This window comes from Xenopus tropicalis, chromosome 7 (genome assembly GCF_000004195.4).
Source record: "Xenopus tropicalis strain Nigerian chromosome 7, UCB_Xtro_10.0, whole genome shotgun sequence".
NCBI lineage: Eukaryota > Metazoa > Chordata > Amphibia > Anura > Pipidae > Xenopus > Xenopus tropicalis.
Window position 1 is genome coordinate 108,603,017 of NC_030683.2, and position 19,551 is coordinate 108,622,567.

A 19,551-nucleotide genomic window follows, 5' to 3' on the forward strand; every position below is an offset into this window, starting at 1 on the left:
GTGAATTATTTTCTTTGTAAACAGTGTAATTTAGAAATGAAAACTATACCATAAAAATCATGACAGAATACTTTAAAGAGAAGGAAAGGTAAAAACTAAGTAAGCTTTATCAGAAAGGTCTATGTAAATACAGTCATAAGCACTCACAGAAACGCTGCACTGAGTCCTCTATCAAAATAAACACAGGATTTCTTATCTCCTTTTTTGTAAACATGTTCTTCGGTATCTGACTTCCTCTCTCAGAAAAATCCTTCATTGCCAGGGCCAGAGTCTGCACAGTTCTCTCCTCTCTCCCCTCTCCTGCTCCCTCCTCCCTTAAGAATTCATAAAACTCACTCCCCCCACCCTTAGGAATGTGTAATCTGAGCTATTAGGGCTAGAGCTATAGCATGAAGCTATGAAGACCAAGCTAAAATGGCAGCTGCAATCTTAAACAAATGTAGAAAGCTTCTAGGGCTCTTTACTCAGGTATGGTAAAGCTTTCTGCAAAATAAATATAGCGTTCTAGGTGGCACTAATGTGGCAAATCTATTGGCAGTAAAATGACTTTCCTTCTTCATTAAATACCCAACTTTGAGCATTGTATCTTTTATGGCATACAAAGTGTTTTGAGCACTACTAATTTTGGTTACAATCTAAATAACATGACCTGCCACAAATTACCACTAAGGTAGATCATAGTGGTAAGGTTATATTATTGTAACCAGGGTTGGACTGGGGGGTGAAGGGCCCACCGGGGCTTCCGCCCCAGGGGTCCTGCAGGTGCCCCCGCCGGCTGTGTCCCCTAATTCCCTCCTCCTCCCCCCTTGCAGGGCCCCCCTGACCCCCCTCGCAGGGCCCCTCACCCGACATCCTCCCCTGAAAGCGTGTAATTTAACGCATAGGGGCAGGAGCGGTCAGGCAGGGGGAGCGCAGGTAAGGGTCGGGTCTGGGCCGCTGGGGGCCCACTAGAGCCGGGGCCCACCGCCCCTGATTGTAACCATACTGGTATTTCACTAAGTATCTATTAGATGTACGATATAGTGGTAGGGAGTAGCCCCTGAGCAACACGTGTGTTTTACACCTTTTTTGTGTATAGACAGTAAACAACTGCTTATTTCAAATCCATTGACATAAGTCATGTGATGTCTACTGATGACATAACTTAAAATGACAAGACAAAGTGCTTTATAGGGGGGTGAATACTGCAGTTGCGCTCTACATTGGCCCCTTGGTCAAATAGGCCTCCCCTAGAAATAATGCAACTTACTTTCTTTGACAGTTAAGGATTTTGTTGTTTCTTTTATGCTGTAAGTCTTATCTGTGAAACCATAATAAAATAGTAAAAAGTTATAAAAAAAAAAAACTACAAGACAAATAGAAATGATTCACAGCAAAATATTTATTTTATGTTTTTAGGGACTGCAGTACCCATCTCAGGATACATACAGTGAGCTGAAACGATAATGTGATACCGATAATTCATTGCCGATATTGGGGTGGAGAAGACTTCCAGTGGAACATTCAATTATAGCAAATTACATTGTCTGAGCCCTGTTTAATCATCTCCTGACACCTCCTCCAGTGACCAAAGATTGCTGCAATGAGGGGATTCAGTATTTTATGTACTGGTTCACCAATCAGAAGTCTGATAGCATAGGAAGCAATCCCTCACAGTGCTGTCATTTCTTTGCACTGGCTCAATTTATTAATGCACAGAGAATTTTGTCGCCCATTTCGTGAAAAAATCCACCAATGGCAAAACGCTGAAATTCACCACAAATCCATGCCTGCCGAATTATTTCACCCATCACTAGTCACAATGAGGAGAGGTCCCAATATGGAGCTGGGCTCAGGGACGCTGCTTCATTTCCCAAAACCCATCTTTGTGAATCAGAACCAATCAGAAGCCTGATAGCATAGGAAGCCGTACCTCACAGTGCTGTCAGTTCCTTGCACTTAGCCCTTTTCTGTTATCAACTGCAATCTTTGCCTAAGGTATAATTCATTGTTTTGTTTTGTTGCCTGTGCGCCAGTGTGAAGTGAAGTACATTGCATCTATTAATACAAATATGTTTATTTATTTTGTTCTTTGTCTCTGTCTTCAGCATTATAATTATAAGTTTTTATCAGAAACAATGTTAGTTTTACATTTCTTTCCACTGTAATGATCATTGTCAGTACAAATATCATTATACTGTTCCAAGGGGAGACATTTGAATCCCAAAAATGTATTTCTGCCTTATTACCATTTCACTTGCTAATGGACATGCATTATTCTTGCTTCCCATTTACTCCCATTCATCTGTACTATACAGCCACCTCCCCTGTACCAGTCAGATCCGCAGAACCAATGACGGTAGGAGTTGTAGGGCGATTCTTGTCTGTGTAGTTTCTACAAAAATATTTATACACACTGCCACCTTCTGGGTAAAAGCCAACACCACAAATGTATTATTTCTACTATTTTTCACAACAATATATTGCAACAGCTTATCAGTACCATTGGGCCCACTATAGTTTGTGGGTCCCCAGCAGTTGCAGGGTCTGATTCCTCTACACTTCCGATTTTCAGTTAAATGATTGGTGAGTTTGTATCATAGTAGCTGTGGTTGAAAACAAAACATTCAAAAACAATGTTTTGTTCTAGCAAACCTACCTAACTGCTAGTTGATCTATTGTATAGCACACACACAAATAATAGCAATGGTCGCTAAGGATCACATACACTAACACAAGAAAGAGGGAACTGAATAACCAACAGTCCTAAACCAAAATGATTGTGAAATGGTGTGGGAGTGAGTGTAAAAAATACTGGCTTCTCTTAAATGTGAAGCTTAGTGACAAGTGTTGCCTTCTTTTATGCTAAAGTGACATGTATTTTTGTGCATCCCTATCATTAACAGACAGAGCCAAATAAATGGGCAGCTTGGGCCCTAGGTAAGGTGATGCTTTTGGTGACCAAAATGAAGAGCTACATATGCAGGTTGTTTCTTTGTTCTTCAGCATCCCGGGGTACAGTGCTGCTCTATGGGAGATGGCTTCTATTTCATTATAAGCGCAGTCAGGAGTGGGCAAATCTGGGTCTGTACCCACAGGAGCAGAAACAAATGATAAACCCAGGAAAAAAAAGATTTTGATAAATTTATGCTTTTACCCTTGGTCTCTGTTTAATGGGTACATACCAAAAGCACTGATATGGATACTATGGGTACTTAGAATGGTTACTACTGTAAAATAGGGACCAAAAGTACTCCCTGTGGGGTCATCACTGCTAGATGAGTGGTAATTATTCTGCCCTACACATAGTTACTGAATGGTTTCAAACCCTTTGTGGGTAATGCAGTAAAAGCTACAGGTCTAATAACCAATCAGAAGGCAGCATTTGTTTGAAAACTAACATTTGATCAAGTTATAAGTCTAGGTTGGGCAATGAGAGAGTGAATGTATAAGGCCACTGGTGCACTGGACAGAAATATTATCGTTTGACATAGTGGAACATAGTATAATTTTCTCATTTTTTTCTTTTAAAAGATATTCAAATAAACTCATTTCCACAAATCTCTGACATTTACTAAAAGGTCAGAACTGAAAAAGTATGTGTGGGAAAAAGTTGCTGAAAAGTACCCCCAAAACTTTGACTTGAATTGGATCCACCAGGAAAGGGAAGGGACAACTGCCATTGACTTCTACATGATCCTGACAAGTTTCTGCTTGTGATTTGTTGGATTCAGATTTTTAGCAGTATTGTCGCGAAGTAAATCTCAGAAAAGTCACAACTTTTTTTCATCGTCTTTTAGTGCTACAAAATATGTATCAGAATGGCCCCCTATATGTCTGGGGAAATAAAGGCAGCACTTCTCAGTAAGAAGAGTTTTATGTTTATTTTTGTTGCAGTAAATTCAGTTCTCAGAGTGGTTTTAGGTTTCTTCACCAATGAAGTCATTTTCAGTCGTAATGCAAATTCATCCTTTCAGTTTGAGGTTGGGGATGAACACACCTATGAAGATAAACTTTAACGTTCAACCATCTTATCAGTGCATTGCTGAGCGCTGCAGGTATTGTGCATGATTGTGTATGGTGGGAGATGGCAGTCTATGGGGTACATTTACTAATGGGTATAAGGGAAAATTTGGAGTATTTGGGAGATGACAATTTCCCAAAACATCAGCACTTTACTAGATGGAGTGTATAATGAATTTTAGAAAATCAACTTCACATTGGTAAAAATCTCCAGTGAATATTCTCCAATTTACTGAGAGCACAATAATAAATTTTTTCAAGTTGAGGCTGAAAAACTGTCAATATAAAGAGAGCGCAGCCACTTTGGCATCTCATTATCTACAGTACATTGCCTCCTACATGTTAATATCATTCATACGTCATTTCTATGAGGCAAAAATTCTCTAGAGAATGTTATGCCTTTCAGTTGTATAGGGAAAAGAACATTGGCAAATTTTCACAAAGAATTTATGTCAGGAGAAAAATTCACCACATTTCTCTTGCAACAATTGCACTAAACTGGATTCAGTACATTAATATCCTGTTTCCCATACATACAATGAAAAGGAAATGAGAAATTACACTTTATAAACTATGTATCCTGCTTTTCCAGTTTCCAGAAGGGATCTACTGCATGATTTTCCATATGTTTATTGGGTACAATTCAAAGTATACTTTATGCAATATCCTACAAACCCTCCCACTGGTTGTGACATGAGAGAAAATAAAGGAGATAATATGCAGAGTAAACAGAAACTTGATCCGACTTCCCCTTACTGTTAGAGAGACAGAGAGAGACACCATGGCCAGAGAGAGAGTGACAGCCGCCCGGGCCCTTTGCATGAGGGGATATCTGCTCACAGGTACAGGCACTTACATTACATCTCTATTTCCAGATTGTAAGCTCTTTTGGTTAGGGCCCTTTTCACCTCTTGTATTGGTTGCTTTGCATGTATATCTGTGTTCACTGTATAAACCCATTTATTGTACAGCGCTGTAGAATTTGTTAGTTGTATTTGTTATGGTGGAGACTTATGACATCTGTAAAAATGTCATAGGAATGACTAGTTCTCAAGAAGATAGTACACAATAGTATACATTCACACCCACGTTTCAATGACATTTTTTGAAAATTGTGGGTATAGGAGGAAAAATGATGGAAAATGGGTCTGTGAATAAGTCGGAGCACAAATGACATTTTAATGCAACATTTTCCTTTGCTGACATTTTTGTGAGTTCCCCCTTTGTATGTTGGACCCAATCATGGAGATCTGTCTGTTTAGGAGCAGGACATTCTTAGACATTCTCTTTCAGCCAAATATTGTTTTAATAAAAATAAAAAGGTAATGTTAAAATCAGCAAGAAATAATGTATTACACATACAGAGTCTCAGCTCACTACACTACATAGCAAAAAATATCTGTGTCAAAAAGCGACAGTTGTCTTCATTTTTTAGGGTGGGTGGGTTTTCTAAATATGTTCTAATAATGTTCCCTCACACTACTTACCCTGACCCCACTAAGCCCAGGCTTTAGGGTCTATAAATTGTCCCAAATGTGTAAAAAATATACTTTGCTGGCATAGCTTTAATGTAGGGGCATAAGAAGGACAGTCGAGCCAGCGACTAGGGTGTTAAGAATTTTTGGGGGTCTTGTTGGGGCCCTTGCTGAGGTGCTGTTCCAGTATATCGCATGTTTGCAAAAATAATAATGTGGGGGCAGCTTTAACTGTCCTACTGCACAAAGTGCTCAGTCTCCAGCAAACACACAAAAATATTTCAAAAAAGGAAAATATAATACCTGTAATGTACTTTTCAGTATTTGCAAATGAAATACGGAATTTCATAGCAAATTCTTGCCCTATGCTGCCTGTGTGTGCCATACTCTGCCTGCCCTATGCTGCCTGTATGCCATATTCTGCCTGCCCTATGCTGCCTGTGTGTGCTATACTTTGCCTGCCCTATGCTGCTTGTGTGTGTCATACTCGGCCTGCCCTATGCTGCTTGTGTGTGTCATACTCTGCCTGCCCTATGCTGCCTGTATGCCATATTCTGCCTGCCCTATGCTGCCTGTGTGTGCTATACTTTGCCTGCCCTATGCTGCTTGTGTGTGTCATACTCGACCTGCCCTATGCTGCTTGTGTGTGCCATACTCTGCCTGCCCTATGCTGCATGTGTGTGCCATACTCAGCTTGCCCTATGCTGCCTGTGTGTGCCATACTCTGCCTGCCCTATGCTGCCTGTGTGCCATATTCTGCCTGCCCTATGCTGCCTGTGTGTGCCATACTCTGCCTGCCCTATGCTGCTTGTGTGTGCCATACTCTGCCTGCCCTATGCTGCATGTGTGTGCCATACTCAGCTTGCCCTATGCTGCCTGTGTGTGCCATACTCTGCCTGCCCTATGCTGCTGGTGTGTGTCATACTCGGCCTGCCCTATGCTGCTTATGTGTGCCATACTCTGCTTGCCCTATGCTGCCTGTGTTTGACATACCCTGCCCATACCTCCCAACTGTCCCACTTTCAGTGGGACAGTCCCAATATTTATGGCACTGCCCGCTGTCCCGGATTCATTGTTAGATGTCCCGCTTCTCAGCATTGCCATTTAATTGATTGCTGTGCCTGCTTTGCTCTGGGAAAAAAAGCCAGCCCCCTTAACTCTTGAATCTCCCCTGCTACCTCAAGCTCACAGGTTTACCTTGATGTTTTTAGGGGGTCTCTAAAGTGTTTAATTATGTGCTGGGGGTTGCTGTGCTCTCCACAGGGGAGAAGGAGCCATATGGATATAAGGGCGTGGCTTAATATGACTTAATGAACTTTTTTCACATACGAGTGATGGGTGATATCCCTGCACTGAGCACCAACCATTTGTCATTTTGGTGTGCCACCAGTAATGTGGATATGGTCTTAAAAATGTTTGAATGTAGGTGTGGTTTAAAGAGGGTGTGGTTTAAAAAAGGGAGTGGCCACCACGTATGCCAGAAAAATTCCGACCCTCTGTACCACAGAAGTTGGACAGCTCCGATCTACAGTATGCCATCTCCTACATACTAATATCCCACATATTGTTCATCATTGCTTTGTTGTATAAATTCATCATCATTTGTGTCAGGTGCAACCACAGGTGAGTGGCTGGCAGGTAGGAGCCTATGTGCAGGTAACCCAGAACACCCTTAAAGGGCCAGACAGCCAAGTTAGATGAGTGAAAGAGCTTTAATGAAAAACAAAACAGAATGGAAATAAAAGTACTGTACCAGCCTGTAATAAGATATAGAGTTCGGTAACAGGTGAATCCGGAGGCAGGCAGGGGTCAGTCCAGGCACTCTGATGTAGTGTTTAGCAGGGGGGTGGATCTTCCTCTTTGGCTGCATCTGCTGATCCAGGTGGAAGTTCCACTGAGCCTGGGATTAACTGGGCCCCAGTAAAACCTTCTACCCTAGAGTCTGCATCTAGCTCTAGTGAAGTCGGGCACAGGGACCCTGTGAATGAGGAGTAGTGAGTATCAGGATAATTTGTAAAGAGCACTTTCTAGGAAAGTAAGATAGTGAGATTAGTTAGAAAGAGCAGTTTTGGCTCCAACCAGGAGAGATTAGCTGGAAGTATTCATCCCTACAGGCATTGTTGCCTTAGAGCAGAACATGGTTAAGACGCAGGTATCAGGTCAGTTCCTATCCCTGATCCATAGTCGGCTGTGAGGGATCTTTGGCTGCTAAGGGACACCCTGAGGATACAGATACTTGGCCAGGCTACTCTCCACAGGGAGGCCGTGCTGGTTGGTGGTCCTTACTCTCCCCACCCTCGGCTGAGGTGGGCTATATGGGGGACACACCATATTTTTCTACCTTCTGTGCAATTACCTGATATCTCCTCTGTGTGAGTATATTGCAATGACCCTGCCTATTGATTGTCTCTGACAATAAACCGATACTATTGTTCAACTTCAAGAACCTTCTGGCACCCATTTGTTACTCTGCACTTCACACAGTTACAGTGGGTGTAGTTGCACTACACCATAGCTCCATTTGGTCACTTCCACTTCCACAGCGAAGGCCCATTCTGAAGGATTGAGTCACATGTACCCCATGCTCTAAACCTACACTAGCCGTGCTGTTGGCTTGGTTACAGCCAAGAAGTGGTTACAATTATTAACATACTTAGGTGTATACACTAAACATTCAGATTATGTACAGAAACAACCAATAATGGAATCTGAGATAGGAAATAATGTTCAGGGAAAGGAACATTGTTTACTTATGTATAAATAAAATTTTTTAAAAAAAACCCAGTTCTTGCCCCTGTGCCTCAGTTCTCCCCTTCTCTACTGATCTGGCTTTATTCTCTCTTTCAGTTTCCCTCAGTGCTTGGATGGATGGAGCCCATGGAATTGGGGATCAGCTGATCCCTCAGTACCCGGTGGTTAGTCAGTCTGTTACCCTGAGTGTCACTGGGGTCACTGGCACAATACGGCAGTTCACATGGTATAAAGGTTCAAGTGCAGATACCAATAACCAAATATTCAGTGTTATTCCATCAGCAAACTCAGTGACAGAAGGGCCTCAGTATTTCCCTCGTGCCAATTGGTTCCCAAATGGCTCATTGCAGATCTCAGGCCTTGTTCCTACAGACCAGGGGAATTACACAGTGCAGTTAGTGACTGCTGAGAGTAGAGCACAACATACAGTTTCCCTGCCAGTTTATGGTGAGTAACACGTGGCTTTATGGCCGTACCGTACTCTACTGAAACCAATGTTACCCTACTGGTGCTGCCACTTTCACTTTCCCTTCTTGCTAGCAACTGTTTGTACATCAGGGTGTCTCAGTAGTTTTCTCATTGTCACTGAGCCACTTATTAAAACCAAGAAATGCCCTTTCAGTGCCAGCTAATTTTCACACTTAGGGGCCCATTTACTAACCACTGGATTTTTTTAAGGATTTTAAGCACTAAGAGTAGCTGAAAAAAGCCTAATTTTTCTAGATTTACTATGAATCTAAATGGCTAAAAATTTTAATCTGATGATTCACCATCTAAAACTTGCCTACCCTGCAGCTAACTAGTAGTCTTTATTCACCAGCTTCACTAAGGTGTTTGGCCTAACTCCCTTTAAGTGCTCCTTCCTTAAAGGCATAATTTAAAGGTACATGCCCTATACAAATATATTAAAGGAGAACTAAAGTTTAAATCACTGGCATTGGCACCAATATACAGACCCTCCATAATGCTTGTGGCAAAGACACATTTTTTTTTATTTATCCCTCTGCTCCTTAGTGTAACATTTGAAATCAAACAATTCAGATGTGATTAAATAGCACATTCCAGACTTTAATTTACAGTTATTTGCGTATATTTCAGTGTCACTGTGTAGTAATTACAGCACCTTTTATACACAGCCCCCTCGTTTCAGGGCACCATGATGTTTGGGACAATTGGCTTCTCAGGAGGCAGGTATGTCTGGGTCAGAGACTACTATGCGCAGAAGCCTTCATGAGCAGACATACAGAGGCTACACTGCAACATGCAAACCACTAGTTACCCACAAAATGGTAAGATTACAGTTTGAGAAAAAGGACTTAAAAGAGTCTGAAGAGTTTTGGAAAAAAGTTTGGACAGACCAGACCAAGATTAACCTGTATCAGAGTGATGGAAAGAGGAAAGTATGGAGACAAAAAGGAACTGCCCAGGATCCCAAGCAGCTCATCTGTTATACATGGGGGTGGGGGTTATGGCTTGGGCATGTATGGCTGCCCCTGGTACCGGCACACTTATCTGCATTGATGATGTAACTGCTGATGGCAGCTGCACTATGAATTCTGAGGTGTATAGAAACATCTGCTCAAGGTCCAGTAAATGCCTCCAAACTCATTGCTAAGGAAACACGGGAGTTTCTCAAAGCTAGTCACCTGATTTATATCCAGTTGAGCTTGCCTTCCGTATGCTGAAGGGGAAACTTAAAGGGATAGGCACCCGGAACTAGCAGGAGTTGAAGGCATCTGCAGTAGAGGCCTGGCATTACCAGAGAAGATACTCAGCTCCTGGTGATGTCTATGAATTACAGACTTCAAGTCATTGCATGCAAGGGATATGCAACAAAGTACTAAACATGACTGCTTTAATATACCTGCCATTACTTTGTCCCAAACACTATGGTGCCCTGAAATGAGGGGAGCATTTACAGTACTAATCATGGGATTTTTTTTTCTCAATTTGGATTTTTAGCACATTTTTTTTAGATTTACAATGCATTTAAACAGCTAAAACTTGCCACGTTCATGTAGAAGTCAGTGACAAACGCTGCTTTACTTTCATGGAAGATCCTTCTTTTGTCTTTAAACTTTAGAGGAGCAGAGGGGAACATCAAAGAAAAATGTGTCTTTGTCCCAAACATTATGGAGGGCACTGTAACAACACTGTGTGCAACGCTGTAATTCTTTTGTGTAAACCGACCAGGGAAAGGGTTTCCATAAATAAGGATTTAATAAGTGACAGACCAGCTTCTGTTATAGAACACACACCAGACAGTTGCACTGAGAATAAAAGTTCCCTGTCATTTTAGAGAGGTCTTTATATAACTGTGTCCTAGTTGTAAAACAACTGTGGTTTTTCTTTATCCCCCTTCCTTCAATGTTACATAACTTTGTGCTGTTTGTACCTACAGAGCCTGTCACTGCCTCAGGGATCAGCACAGACAATAAGGAACCCCAGGAGAATCAGCCAGTCACCCTCACATGCAGTGCAAATAATGCAGAACAGATCCTTTGGGGCAAGAATGGTGTCCCTCTCCCTCCCGGGCTGAGTCTGTCTGCAGATAACAGGACTCTCACTTTCCCCAGGATCTCTCGCTCAGATACCGGACAATATCGATGTGAGGCTTCAAATGCCGTCAGTAAGATTATCAGTGATCCCTACACATTAACTGTAAACTGTAAGTAACTGTATGATCTCAGAATGTTTATTTTGGCTGTGAATGCACTGATTCTGTAGTTAGATTACAGGCCCAGTACACACTGAGATGTCCCTGCTGAGCTGAGCTTAGACATGAGTATACATGAGCTGCCATAGTTCTGTTATATGAGCTATGAGGTTTTTGACACGTCACACTCAAGTGATGTCAGACCATGCCCCCTGTGCCATTATGCCTATCCCCCAGCTTCTAAAAATGACATTAAACTGAAGGAAGCCTATTATATGTGAATATGAGACATACAGATAGCACTGAATCTTATCATGGCCATACACAAGCCAATTCTCATAGTTATCTGGCTGATCAGGATTTTAACCAAAGGGACAGATAATGTACTATGGACCATTTATGGACACCTTTCTATTATTTCAAATGAACAGAAAATGATTAAATGGAGAAGCTGCAGATCCTCCTTGTTTCCTCACCTGTTGATGTACCATACACTGGCATATATGGTGCATAGGTAAATAAGAATTCCAACATGCCCGATTCCCAAACTGACCAATATTCATGTTACATGGTTATCAGTTGGGGTTGGCATCATACATGTAATGAATATTATAGGAAATATAGGCATTGCTTCATAATGCTTCACTCTGGGAGAGTCAGTGCATGCAGTATCAATAAGGAAAAGCCCCAAAGCTATAAACACAGAGGCTGCATGACAAGAGATCCAAATTACCAGTGGCCAGATTACACTGGTTTATGTTTGATTGACAGAATCAGATGTAGCTGTGAATGGGTGAGAAGCAATGAGTCAAGGCGGGGGAAAGTTGGGCTGGGGGTGGAGGAGGATAGGGATGTGATGTCAAAAGAGAAGCAGTTCACTTCCTATCTTCTGAGCAGGTAAAAACTTCTCACCCTCCCCTTTTTTTTTTTACATATTTTGTGAAATACCAGGAGTTTCTCTTTTTTATGTTCTCATATTATCTATTAATAACAGAATGTGGATGGTTACATTGTGTTTTTGGTAACGTTATACATGTAGGGGATCAGAGAACCCTGCCCCCTGTTTCTCAGTCTGTGATATCATCCAGCCTAGCTGCAGACTGGGGGAGGACCCGATTGGCTGGATGCCCCAGTGCACGTCTGGGAGAGGTGTACTTAAGGTTTGGAGCCAAAAATCTAGGGGCGGGCCCAGCAGCTTATAAAGGGAGCCCCTGCTGTTGTTTGCCAGAGTTGAAAGAGATACAGAGTGAGCAGCCAGACAAAGTATTGTGTGTTAGACTTGAAAGGATAAAAGTCTGCTGGGCTGCCAGGAAGGAATCAGTCCTCTGTGGTACAGTATCTCTTGTGTGTGTCCCCTGCTGTGAACAGGTATTGCTTGTTTGCCTGCTACGTGGGAGCAGCCACCTTTATAAAGGGAAGGTACTCTGGGGCACGTAGCGCTACCTGGGGGGACTAAAGAGCTCTTGGGGAAGGGACTGAACTAACCTAAGGGTTGTGGTGATCCAAGTGGGGATTGGGCATCTATAGAGACTGTCTGTACCAGCTGTGGATAAACTACATGGGTTCCTCAGAGCAGGAAAATCAGTTATACATAAAGTGTAAACTTCCAACTCCAACAGTTATATAAAGTTTAACATTTCTGCAAAAGCTGTGTGTGATTATTTCCTAGTGGAAATCCCCTAGAGGTGTGTTCCTCAGTGTCCACTAGGTGGAGGCACTGCGCTGTTCCCAGTTCCCAGTATCAATATCACTTTGAGAACACAAATCTCCTGACATACAGTGCAATATTAAGTGAATGTGCCAAGAAAGGGTTACATACAGTATAAATGTCTGCATGGTATCATTCATGTTAAATGAATGTCAAATCCTTGGTCCTTGCGGAGAATTTTTCCCCTCTTGAGACATAATTGTATCAAAACAGCAGATTTATGATAATGTATCATAAGCTTTATTTGTTACAGCAGCAGTAGGACCTTGCCAGAGTACTGCACAGTATTGACGAGCGAATTTTTTCGCCAGGCATGGATTTGCAGCGAATTTCCGCATTTCGCCATTGGCAAATTGTTTCGCAAAAGTTCTGTGAAAATTCACCATGGAAAAATTTGTCACGCGGAATACTTTTTTTTTCTTGCGCACCAAATTGGCTGCGGTTTGCCTCATCCCCTTGGCTACGGTTTGCCTCACCAATGGTTAATTATATGATGACATGTGGGTCTTTTGTTGCAGATGGTCCAGAGAAGCTGAGAATTGCAGGTCCTCTACAAGTGACTTCTGGGAATCCCCTGTTGATAGAATGTTCTGCTGATTCTGTTCCTACACCAACCTACCAGTGGAAATTCAATGGGACTAATTTGGCAATCCAATCCAACATATTGTACATCCTACAGGCCACACCTGAGAGTGCAGGAAATTATACCTGTATAGGGACTAATTCAGTGACAAAGCTCTCGCGGGAAACCTCTGTATATGTGTCTGTGAATGGTAAGTTTGATATCTGGCACTGCCCTTCAGTTTGTATACAGAAAGGATACACAGGCAGCAGTAAAGTGCTTATTTGCTTATTTACACATAGGAGCATTTTTAGGAAAGCGTGTAAAATATTTTACACTAAAAAAAGAGTTTGTGTAAAAAAGTATATATATAAGACTCTGTTGGTGTCGCAGAGTGAGGTACTGTATGGTGTAAATGGTAAGTACCACTGCTACTTTCTATATTGTGCATCTGAAGGATGCTCAAACTACAGTAAATTATGGGTCATACCCCTGTTCTGCACCCCAGCTCCCCACTCTAGGTGCTGCACTGCCAAAAGGAGTGCATAGTACCTTGGTGTAGAGTTATATAGTTGAAGTTAAAGGGACTAATCCATATGGCTACAATTGCCAAGATCTGTTCTTTTCTCTCTCATACAGCTATAAAAAAGCTCTTCCATAGTACCAAGCCTTTGCCAGTGCAACCTGCTGATTTCATCTGCCTTTTACTGAATTTTATTGCTTTCTCCCGCTTAATTTATATTTTTCCCTCTGTAAAGAGCTCTTGCTCTGTGTCTGAATCCTACGTCTTGGACCTCTAGTCCTGTATTAGATTATTATTGTTATTAACATTTATTTATAAAGCGCCAACATATTCCGCAGCGCTGTACAATACGTGGGTTTCATACATTGGACATACAGAGTAACATATAAAGCAATCAATAACCGATACAAGAGGTGAAGAGAGCCCTGCCCAAAAGAGCTTACAATCTACAAGGAGAAAGTTTGAGACACAAGGTGTGGGAATGGGCATGCCCAGAGATTCTGCCTTTGCACTTCAATTTAATTTCAGCACAAAAATAGGGAAAAAAAAGAAAATGTATGCAACTTTATATTGTGGCAAGAAAGACAGTAACTCTCAGGGCTGCTTTAAACAGAAACTTGCCTGTTTTATTTGCACAGTTCATTCCTCCCTAACTAGAACACAATGGTTCATTGGCAGTCTGCCTATATATAGAACTTGCTACCTGATAGGGTTTCAGCCATTCTAAAGGGAATTTAATCCATGCAAATTACAGATATTAAACTCACACCTGTTGCCCTTAGCTTTCTCAAAACTTTCGGCAGGAGTAACCACAAGCTTCCTGCTTCCTACTGCCTAGCAAGAACTCCCTTACCGCCGCTCTGTTTTTTCTCAGGTTGTGACTCATGAGCATTGGCTGCCAACACATTATTATGCTGTGTGTATTTTGGTTGGGGGGTGTGTAATAAAAGATGTTAATGTAAAAATATGCTCAATGCAAAGAACTATTTCTTTGTGCAAACAATTTTTTCTTTACACAGACACAATAGAGTTTTTGCAAACTCAGAAGTATTTAGTGACCCCACTGTCAGTGTATGAGAGGGATTGTATAGGTTACACTAATGCAGTGTAGGTAATTAAACTTTTCATTGGAAAGTACTTATTCATCAAAAGAATATGACACCATAAGCAGGCCTGAGCATGAGCAAATGTATTCACCAGTAATGGATTTTCAGCAAAATTCCCCATTTTCTCATCAGTGAATATTTTCATGAAATTGCCACAAAACTTTACTGCAAAAAGTGTTTCCATAAAACAGTTGCCCATAGACTCTAGTGTATTCTGCATAGAAAAGTTTGCTGCAGAAAAAGTTGCCACGAAAAAAGTTGCAGCGAAAAAGAAAGTCACCACTAAAAAAAGTTGCCTCATAGACTCAAATGTATTCTGCATGGAAAAAGTAGCTGTGAAAAAAAGTCACCACAACAAAGTTGCCATGAAAAAAATGCCCATTTGCATCAACGTGTTTGTGAATTTTTGCTGTTTCACAAAACCTGCGGTTTTGCAAAGTGAATTGAGGCAGATTCTGCTCTACTACTAATATTCTACTCTTATAGTTTGTGTAAGCTTGTGGATGGACTTATAGAACTATGCACTTACATATATACAGTATATATATATATATATATATATATACACACAATACTTATACTAATCTAACTGTAAATATTAGTATTACAATAGCCTTGGATATTCTGCTTGTTCAAGAACTCATCCAGGCCCCTCTTAAAGGCACTAACAGAATCTGCCATTACAACATCACTAGGAAGGGCATTCCCCAACCTCACTGCCCTCACTGTGAAAAACCCCCTACATTGCTTCAAATGGAAGTTCTTTTCCTCAAATCTAAAATGGCTAGCCTCTGGTGCGCTGATCTACTGGAAAAAAGAACCCCCGCTATCTGCCTATAATCCCCTCTAATGTACTCGTACAGAGTAATCATGTCCCCTCACAAGCACTTTTTCATCTGAGAAAACAACCCCAACCCTGACAGTCTAACCTCATAGTTTAAATCTTCCATCCCCTTTACCAGTTTAGTTTCTTCTATTGCAGTGAATTAATAACTAATATACATTATTATGGTATGACAGCCTTTTTAACCAAATTGTCTTTTTCACAGATTATGAATCTCATTCAGGCAATCCTGCAGCCATTATAGTCGCCATCATCTGTGGGTCCATCCTGGGGATTGTACTTATCAGCGGTATAATGGCGCTGCTGTACAGAAAATATGTTCTTCCCCTAAGAGGTGAGTAGAGATGTAGCGAACTGTTCGCCGGCGAACTAATTCGTGCGAACATCGGGTGTTCGCGAACACGGAAATTCGCGAACTTTTGTCGATGTTCGCCACTTTGGGTTCGCCGCGTTTTTTTTTTTGCGCCGCGTTTTTTCGCCTCGGTTTTTTCCGCAGCGTTTTTTCCCTTCGGTTTTTCGCCTTTGCGTATACATAGGAATAGCTTGCGTTTTTTTTGGGGCGTTATTTTTTGGCGTTTTTTTTTTTGGCATTTTTTTTACAAAGTATTTTTCAGAGAAATTTTTGCTTGATCCCCCTCCTGCATGCCACTGTCCAGGTCGTGGCACCCTTTAAACAACTTTAAAATCAGTTTTCTGGTCAGAAATGGCTTTTCTAGGTTTTAAAGTTCGCCTTCCCATTGAAGTCTATGGGGTTCGCAAAGTTCGCGAATATTCGCGAGTTTTGCCGAAAGTCCGCGAACGGGTCCGCGAACATTTTTGGCGATGTTCGCTACATCCCTAGAGGTGAGGCAGAAATAAACGAAAGTCAGTTTGTTTATAGCAGAGCAGGCAGAAAAGGTAAAAAGAAAACTAAGACGAGAGCAAAGAATCTGCAATAAGCAAACATGGCAAGTTCATGCATAGGGGCTCAATAATATGTCCAAGATTTGCACCACCCAGGTGCCTCTAGATACTCTCCTATTGCTGTATATCCCTGTGCAGTATGGCACATTACTCAGCATTCAACAGTATAAAATCTGTAAACTTCACAGGAACAAAGTCCAGTTGCTAGCCAATGACAAGATTAACTCAGTGGGCAGGCATCTTGTTGCTTGATGAAAATGTATACCTTTCCTGCTCTGAGTATTTTATCCATCATTTAGGACAATCAGGTGACAGAGGGGAGGATCCATCCCGAATATATGATAACATTCCCAACACTGCAGCGGTAAGTGATACATACATTGTACATGTATTTATCCATAATCTTCACTCTTTATACTGTACCTCTCTAACACACACACACCCATAAAATGCGTTGATAAGTAGAGAATCGAACAGCTAATGACATACAGTTTGGCAAAAAAAAAAATATATATACACATACAAGTATAGATGAGGCAGCTGGCTATTGCTGCTGGTTGCCATTTCTGTAGGCGCTGAGAAGACAAAATTACCATTCCAATGAATGCCCCTTATATCTGTTTTTTCTATCTACTATTACAAATAAGCATTGCTGCTGGATAAATGAAATCAGAGCAGACAGTATCCCTTCTGTCACTCTGAGTCCATTGCTCCTATCCTAACCTTGTTCCCCTGTGGTATAATAGCAAATATCCAGAGAAGAAGCAGAATCTATTGGAATGTTATGATTTCTTATATTTTGGCATGTTCTGAAGCAAGACAAATACAATGCGACAAAATATCAACTGACACTGGACAAGTCACTTAATCTCCTGGTGTCCCAGCATACATAGTGCACCTATTATAGCTGCCTTGCTTGCTGCAAAATGCTTTAAGTCTCACGGAAGAAAAACACTATCAAAATGATTTTCTTTCCCTTTATGTTAGAACCGTTAGTTAGAATTTACTGGAATGTATCCATGGCCACTAACTCCAGTGTCCCTGCAAACACACAATATAAATGACCAAGGATTTATTTAAAGCTTTGGAGTCTTCTAAACTATGCTTTAAAGAACTGTGCAGGCATCATAGCATTTCCCAAAACCGTTATAAATATGGGGCCCAGTGAGCCTTCTCGAATTGTTTAGTGTGCAACCCTGTCCCTTTGGCCATGCAGAGCCCTCTGTATGTTGGGTCACTAACAAAATAAATACAGGGGTTTGAATTTGTGTTCTGTCCTCCCATTGGTCTGTTGGGTGGAAACAATATATTTTAACCTGCATGTAGAACGTTTATAAATATTTTCTTAATTTTGGTAATTGTAATGTATATACATTATGTCCGCCAGTGACCCTTTCTAAATTGTTCTCCATGAATCAGTAAAAGCAATTTATTTTTGCCTCTCATTTCCTTTTTTCAGGCTCATCCTGCAAAAGAGGAGGGTCCATACATGGTACGTTACCCATATCTCTAAAATCCCACAAAACATAACCCTATAATTAATCCCTGAAGTTCCTTTGACATTGTTGTCATGCAATGTGAGGAGACACCTACTTTCAGGGCACCATGTTAAATACCCAACTTTGAGCATTGTAACTGTTGTAGCATACAGTATTTTGATCTAATTTTGGTGACAATCTGAGTGACATGACCTGCCACAAACTGCTTTCTTTTAACAAACATTTCACCAAAGAAAACTGAGCCAAAAATGATTTAATCCGTAGATTTAAGTGGTAGGGATACATTATTGGAACCACACTGGTATTTTGTTAAGTATCTATTAGATTTATGAGTAGGTAGGGGGTGGTAGGCCCTCAGCAGTATACAGTAGGTACAATGAACAACTGCTTATTTCAAATCCATTCTTATAAGTCATGTCTACTGGTGACATAACTAAAAACTATAAAACAAATATAAATGATTTACAGAAAATATTTATTTTATGTTTAAGGGACTGCAGCGACCATCTCAGGATACATACAGTGAGCTGAAACTATAATGTGATACAGATAATTCATTGCCTTTACGGGGTGGAGAAGACTTCCAGTGGAACATTTCAACAACATTGTCCGAGCCCTGTTTAATCTTTTGATACCTCCAATGACCAAAGATTGTTGCAATGAATGGGCTCAGTAATTTATTTTATGTACTGGTTCACCAATCAGAAGCCTGATAGCATAGGAAGCCACCCCTCCCAGTGCTGTCAGTTCCTTGCACTGGCTCAGCTCATACCTGCAAAGGAGGTGGGGGGCACAGGAGTGGTTACAATGCAGAGCTGGGCTCAGGGATGCTGCTCCATTCCTTCAGAACCGAATGCTGTGAACTGCCAATTACTGGTAGTGAGGACTTTATATGTAGGAGGATTCTGATTGGAGATGCCTACTTCACAATTGAATAGCCTTTTTTAAAAAAAAAAAAAAAATGTTTTAGCATATTTATTTTCATTATCCACCAGTCTGTTATTCTTTGCAATCTTTGTCTATGATATTTTTCATTATTTTGTGATAGTGTATGTGTGCTAGTGTTTATAATATCAGAGGAGTAAAATGGTCTGGCAAAATGTCTGCACTGCCAAGGCTGCATTGCTGAGATTTTCCAATACTGTTTTGGTTTTCATGATAATGGTATCATTACATTTACATACTGTAAATAATTACTTCTATAGTAATACTAAAACTTGTGGCTAATGCAGCCAGTTTAGTATATAAAATATGGCAGTTCTAGCCATAATCATTTTTAGGGTTTAGATCTCCTTTAAATCTTCCCTAGAGCTGGGGGTGTACCATATCAAATGATACTTAAAAGGGTCCTGTCACCCTAAGAAATCATTCCAAATCCTATTTTATTGTGTTAGTTGATGAAAATAAACTTTACTTAAACTATATAAATTATTCAAATCCTGCTTCCTCCATTCTTTTGGAATCTACAATCAGAGCATACAGTAATGTGCCATTTAGTGAAAACGGTTATCAAGGCAAGCTG

The 19,551-nt window shown here is 41.0% G+C and overlaps 2 protein-coding genes across 3 annotated transcripts in view; both read left to right on the forward strand.

The window, feature by feature from the left end:
• The window catches only part of LOC100498521 (carcinoembryonic antigen-related cell adhesion molecule 1), a 39,912-nt gene extending 36,065 nt beyond the window's left edge, over positions 1 to 3,847 (forward strand). The window contains exon 8 of the mRNA XM_031906695.1: positions 1,399 to 3,847. Within this exon, the coding sequence (XP_031762555.1) occupies positions 1,399 to 1,446 (48 nt within the window). The 3' untranslated portion in view covers positions 1,447 to 3,847. The remainder of the gene's footprint in view (positions 1 to 1,398) is intronic.
• The window catches only part of ceacam8 (carcinoembryonic antigen-related cell adhesion molecule 8), a 32,336-nt gene extending 12,911 nt beyond the window's left edge, over positions 1 to 19,425 (forward strand). Inside the window, exons 1-8 of one of the 2 annotated variants that reach the window (XM_031906691.1) lie at positions 4,685 to 4,844; positions 8,325 to 8,675; positions 10,630 to 10,896; positions 13,111 to 13,365; positions 15,833 to 15,961; positions 16,830 to 16,894; positions 17,990 to 18,022; positions 18,521 to 19,421. In XM_031906691.1, coding sequence (XP_031762551.1) covers positions 4,784 to 4,844; positions 8,325 to 8,675; positions 10,630 to 10,896; positions 13,111 to 13,365; positions 15,833 to 15,961; positions 16,830 to 16,894; positions 17,990 to 18,022; positions 18,521 to 18,568 — 1,209 coding nt within the window. In that variant the 5' untranslated portion in view covers positions 4,685 to 4,783 and the 3' untranslated portion in view covers positions 18,569 to 19,421. Of the gene's footprint in view, positions 1 to 4,684; positions 4,845 to 8,324; positions 8,676 to 10,629; positions 10,897 to 13,110; positions 13,366 to 15,832; positions 15,962 to 16,829; positions 16,895 to 17,989; positions 18,023 to 18,520 lie in introns of those variants that run through there. The other variant, XM_031906692.1, reaches the window with a different exon arrangement.
• Positions 19,426 to 19,551: the final 126 nt, after the last annotated feature.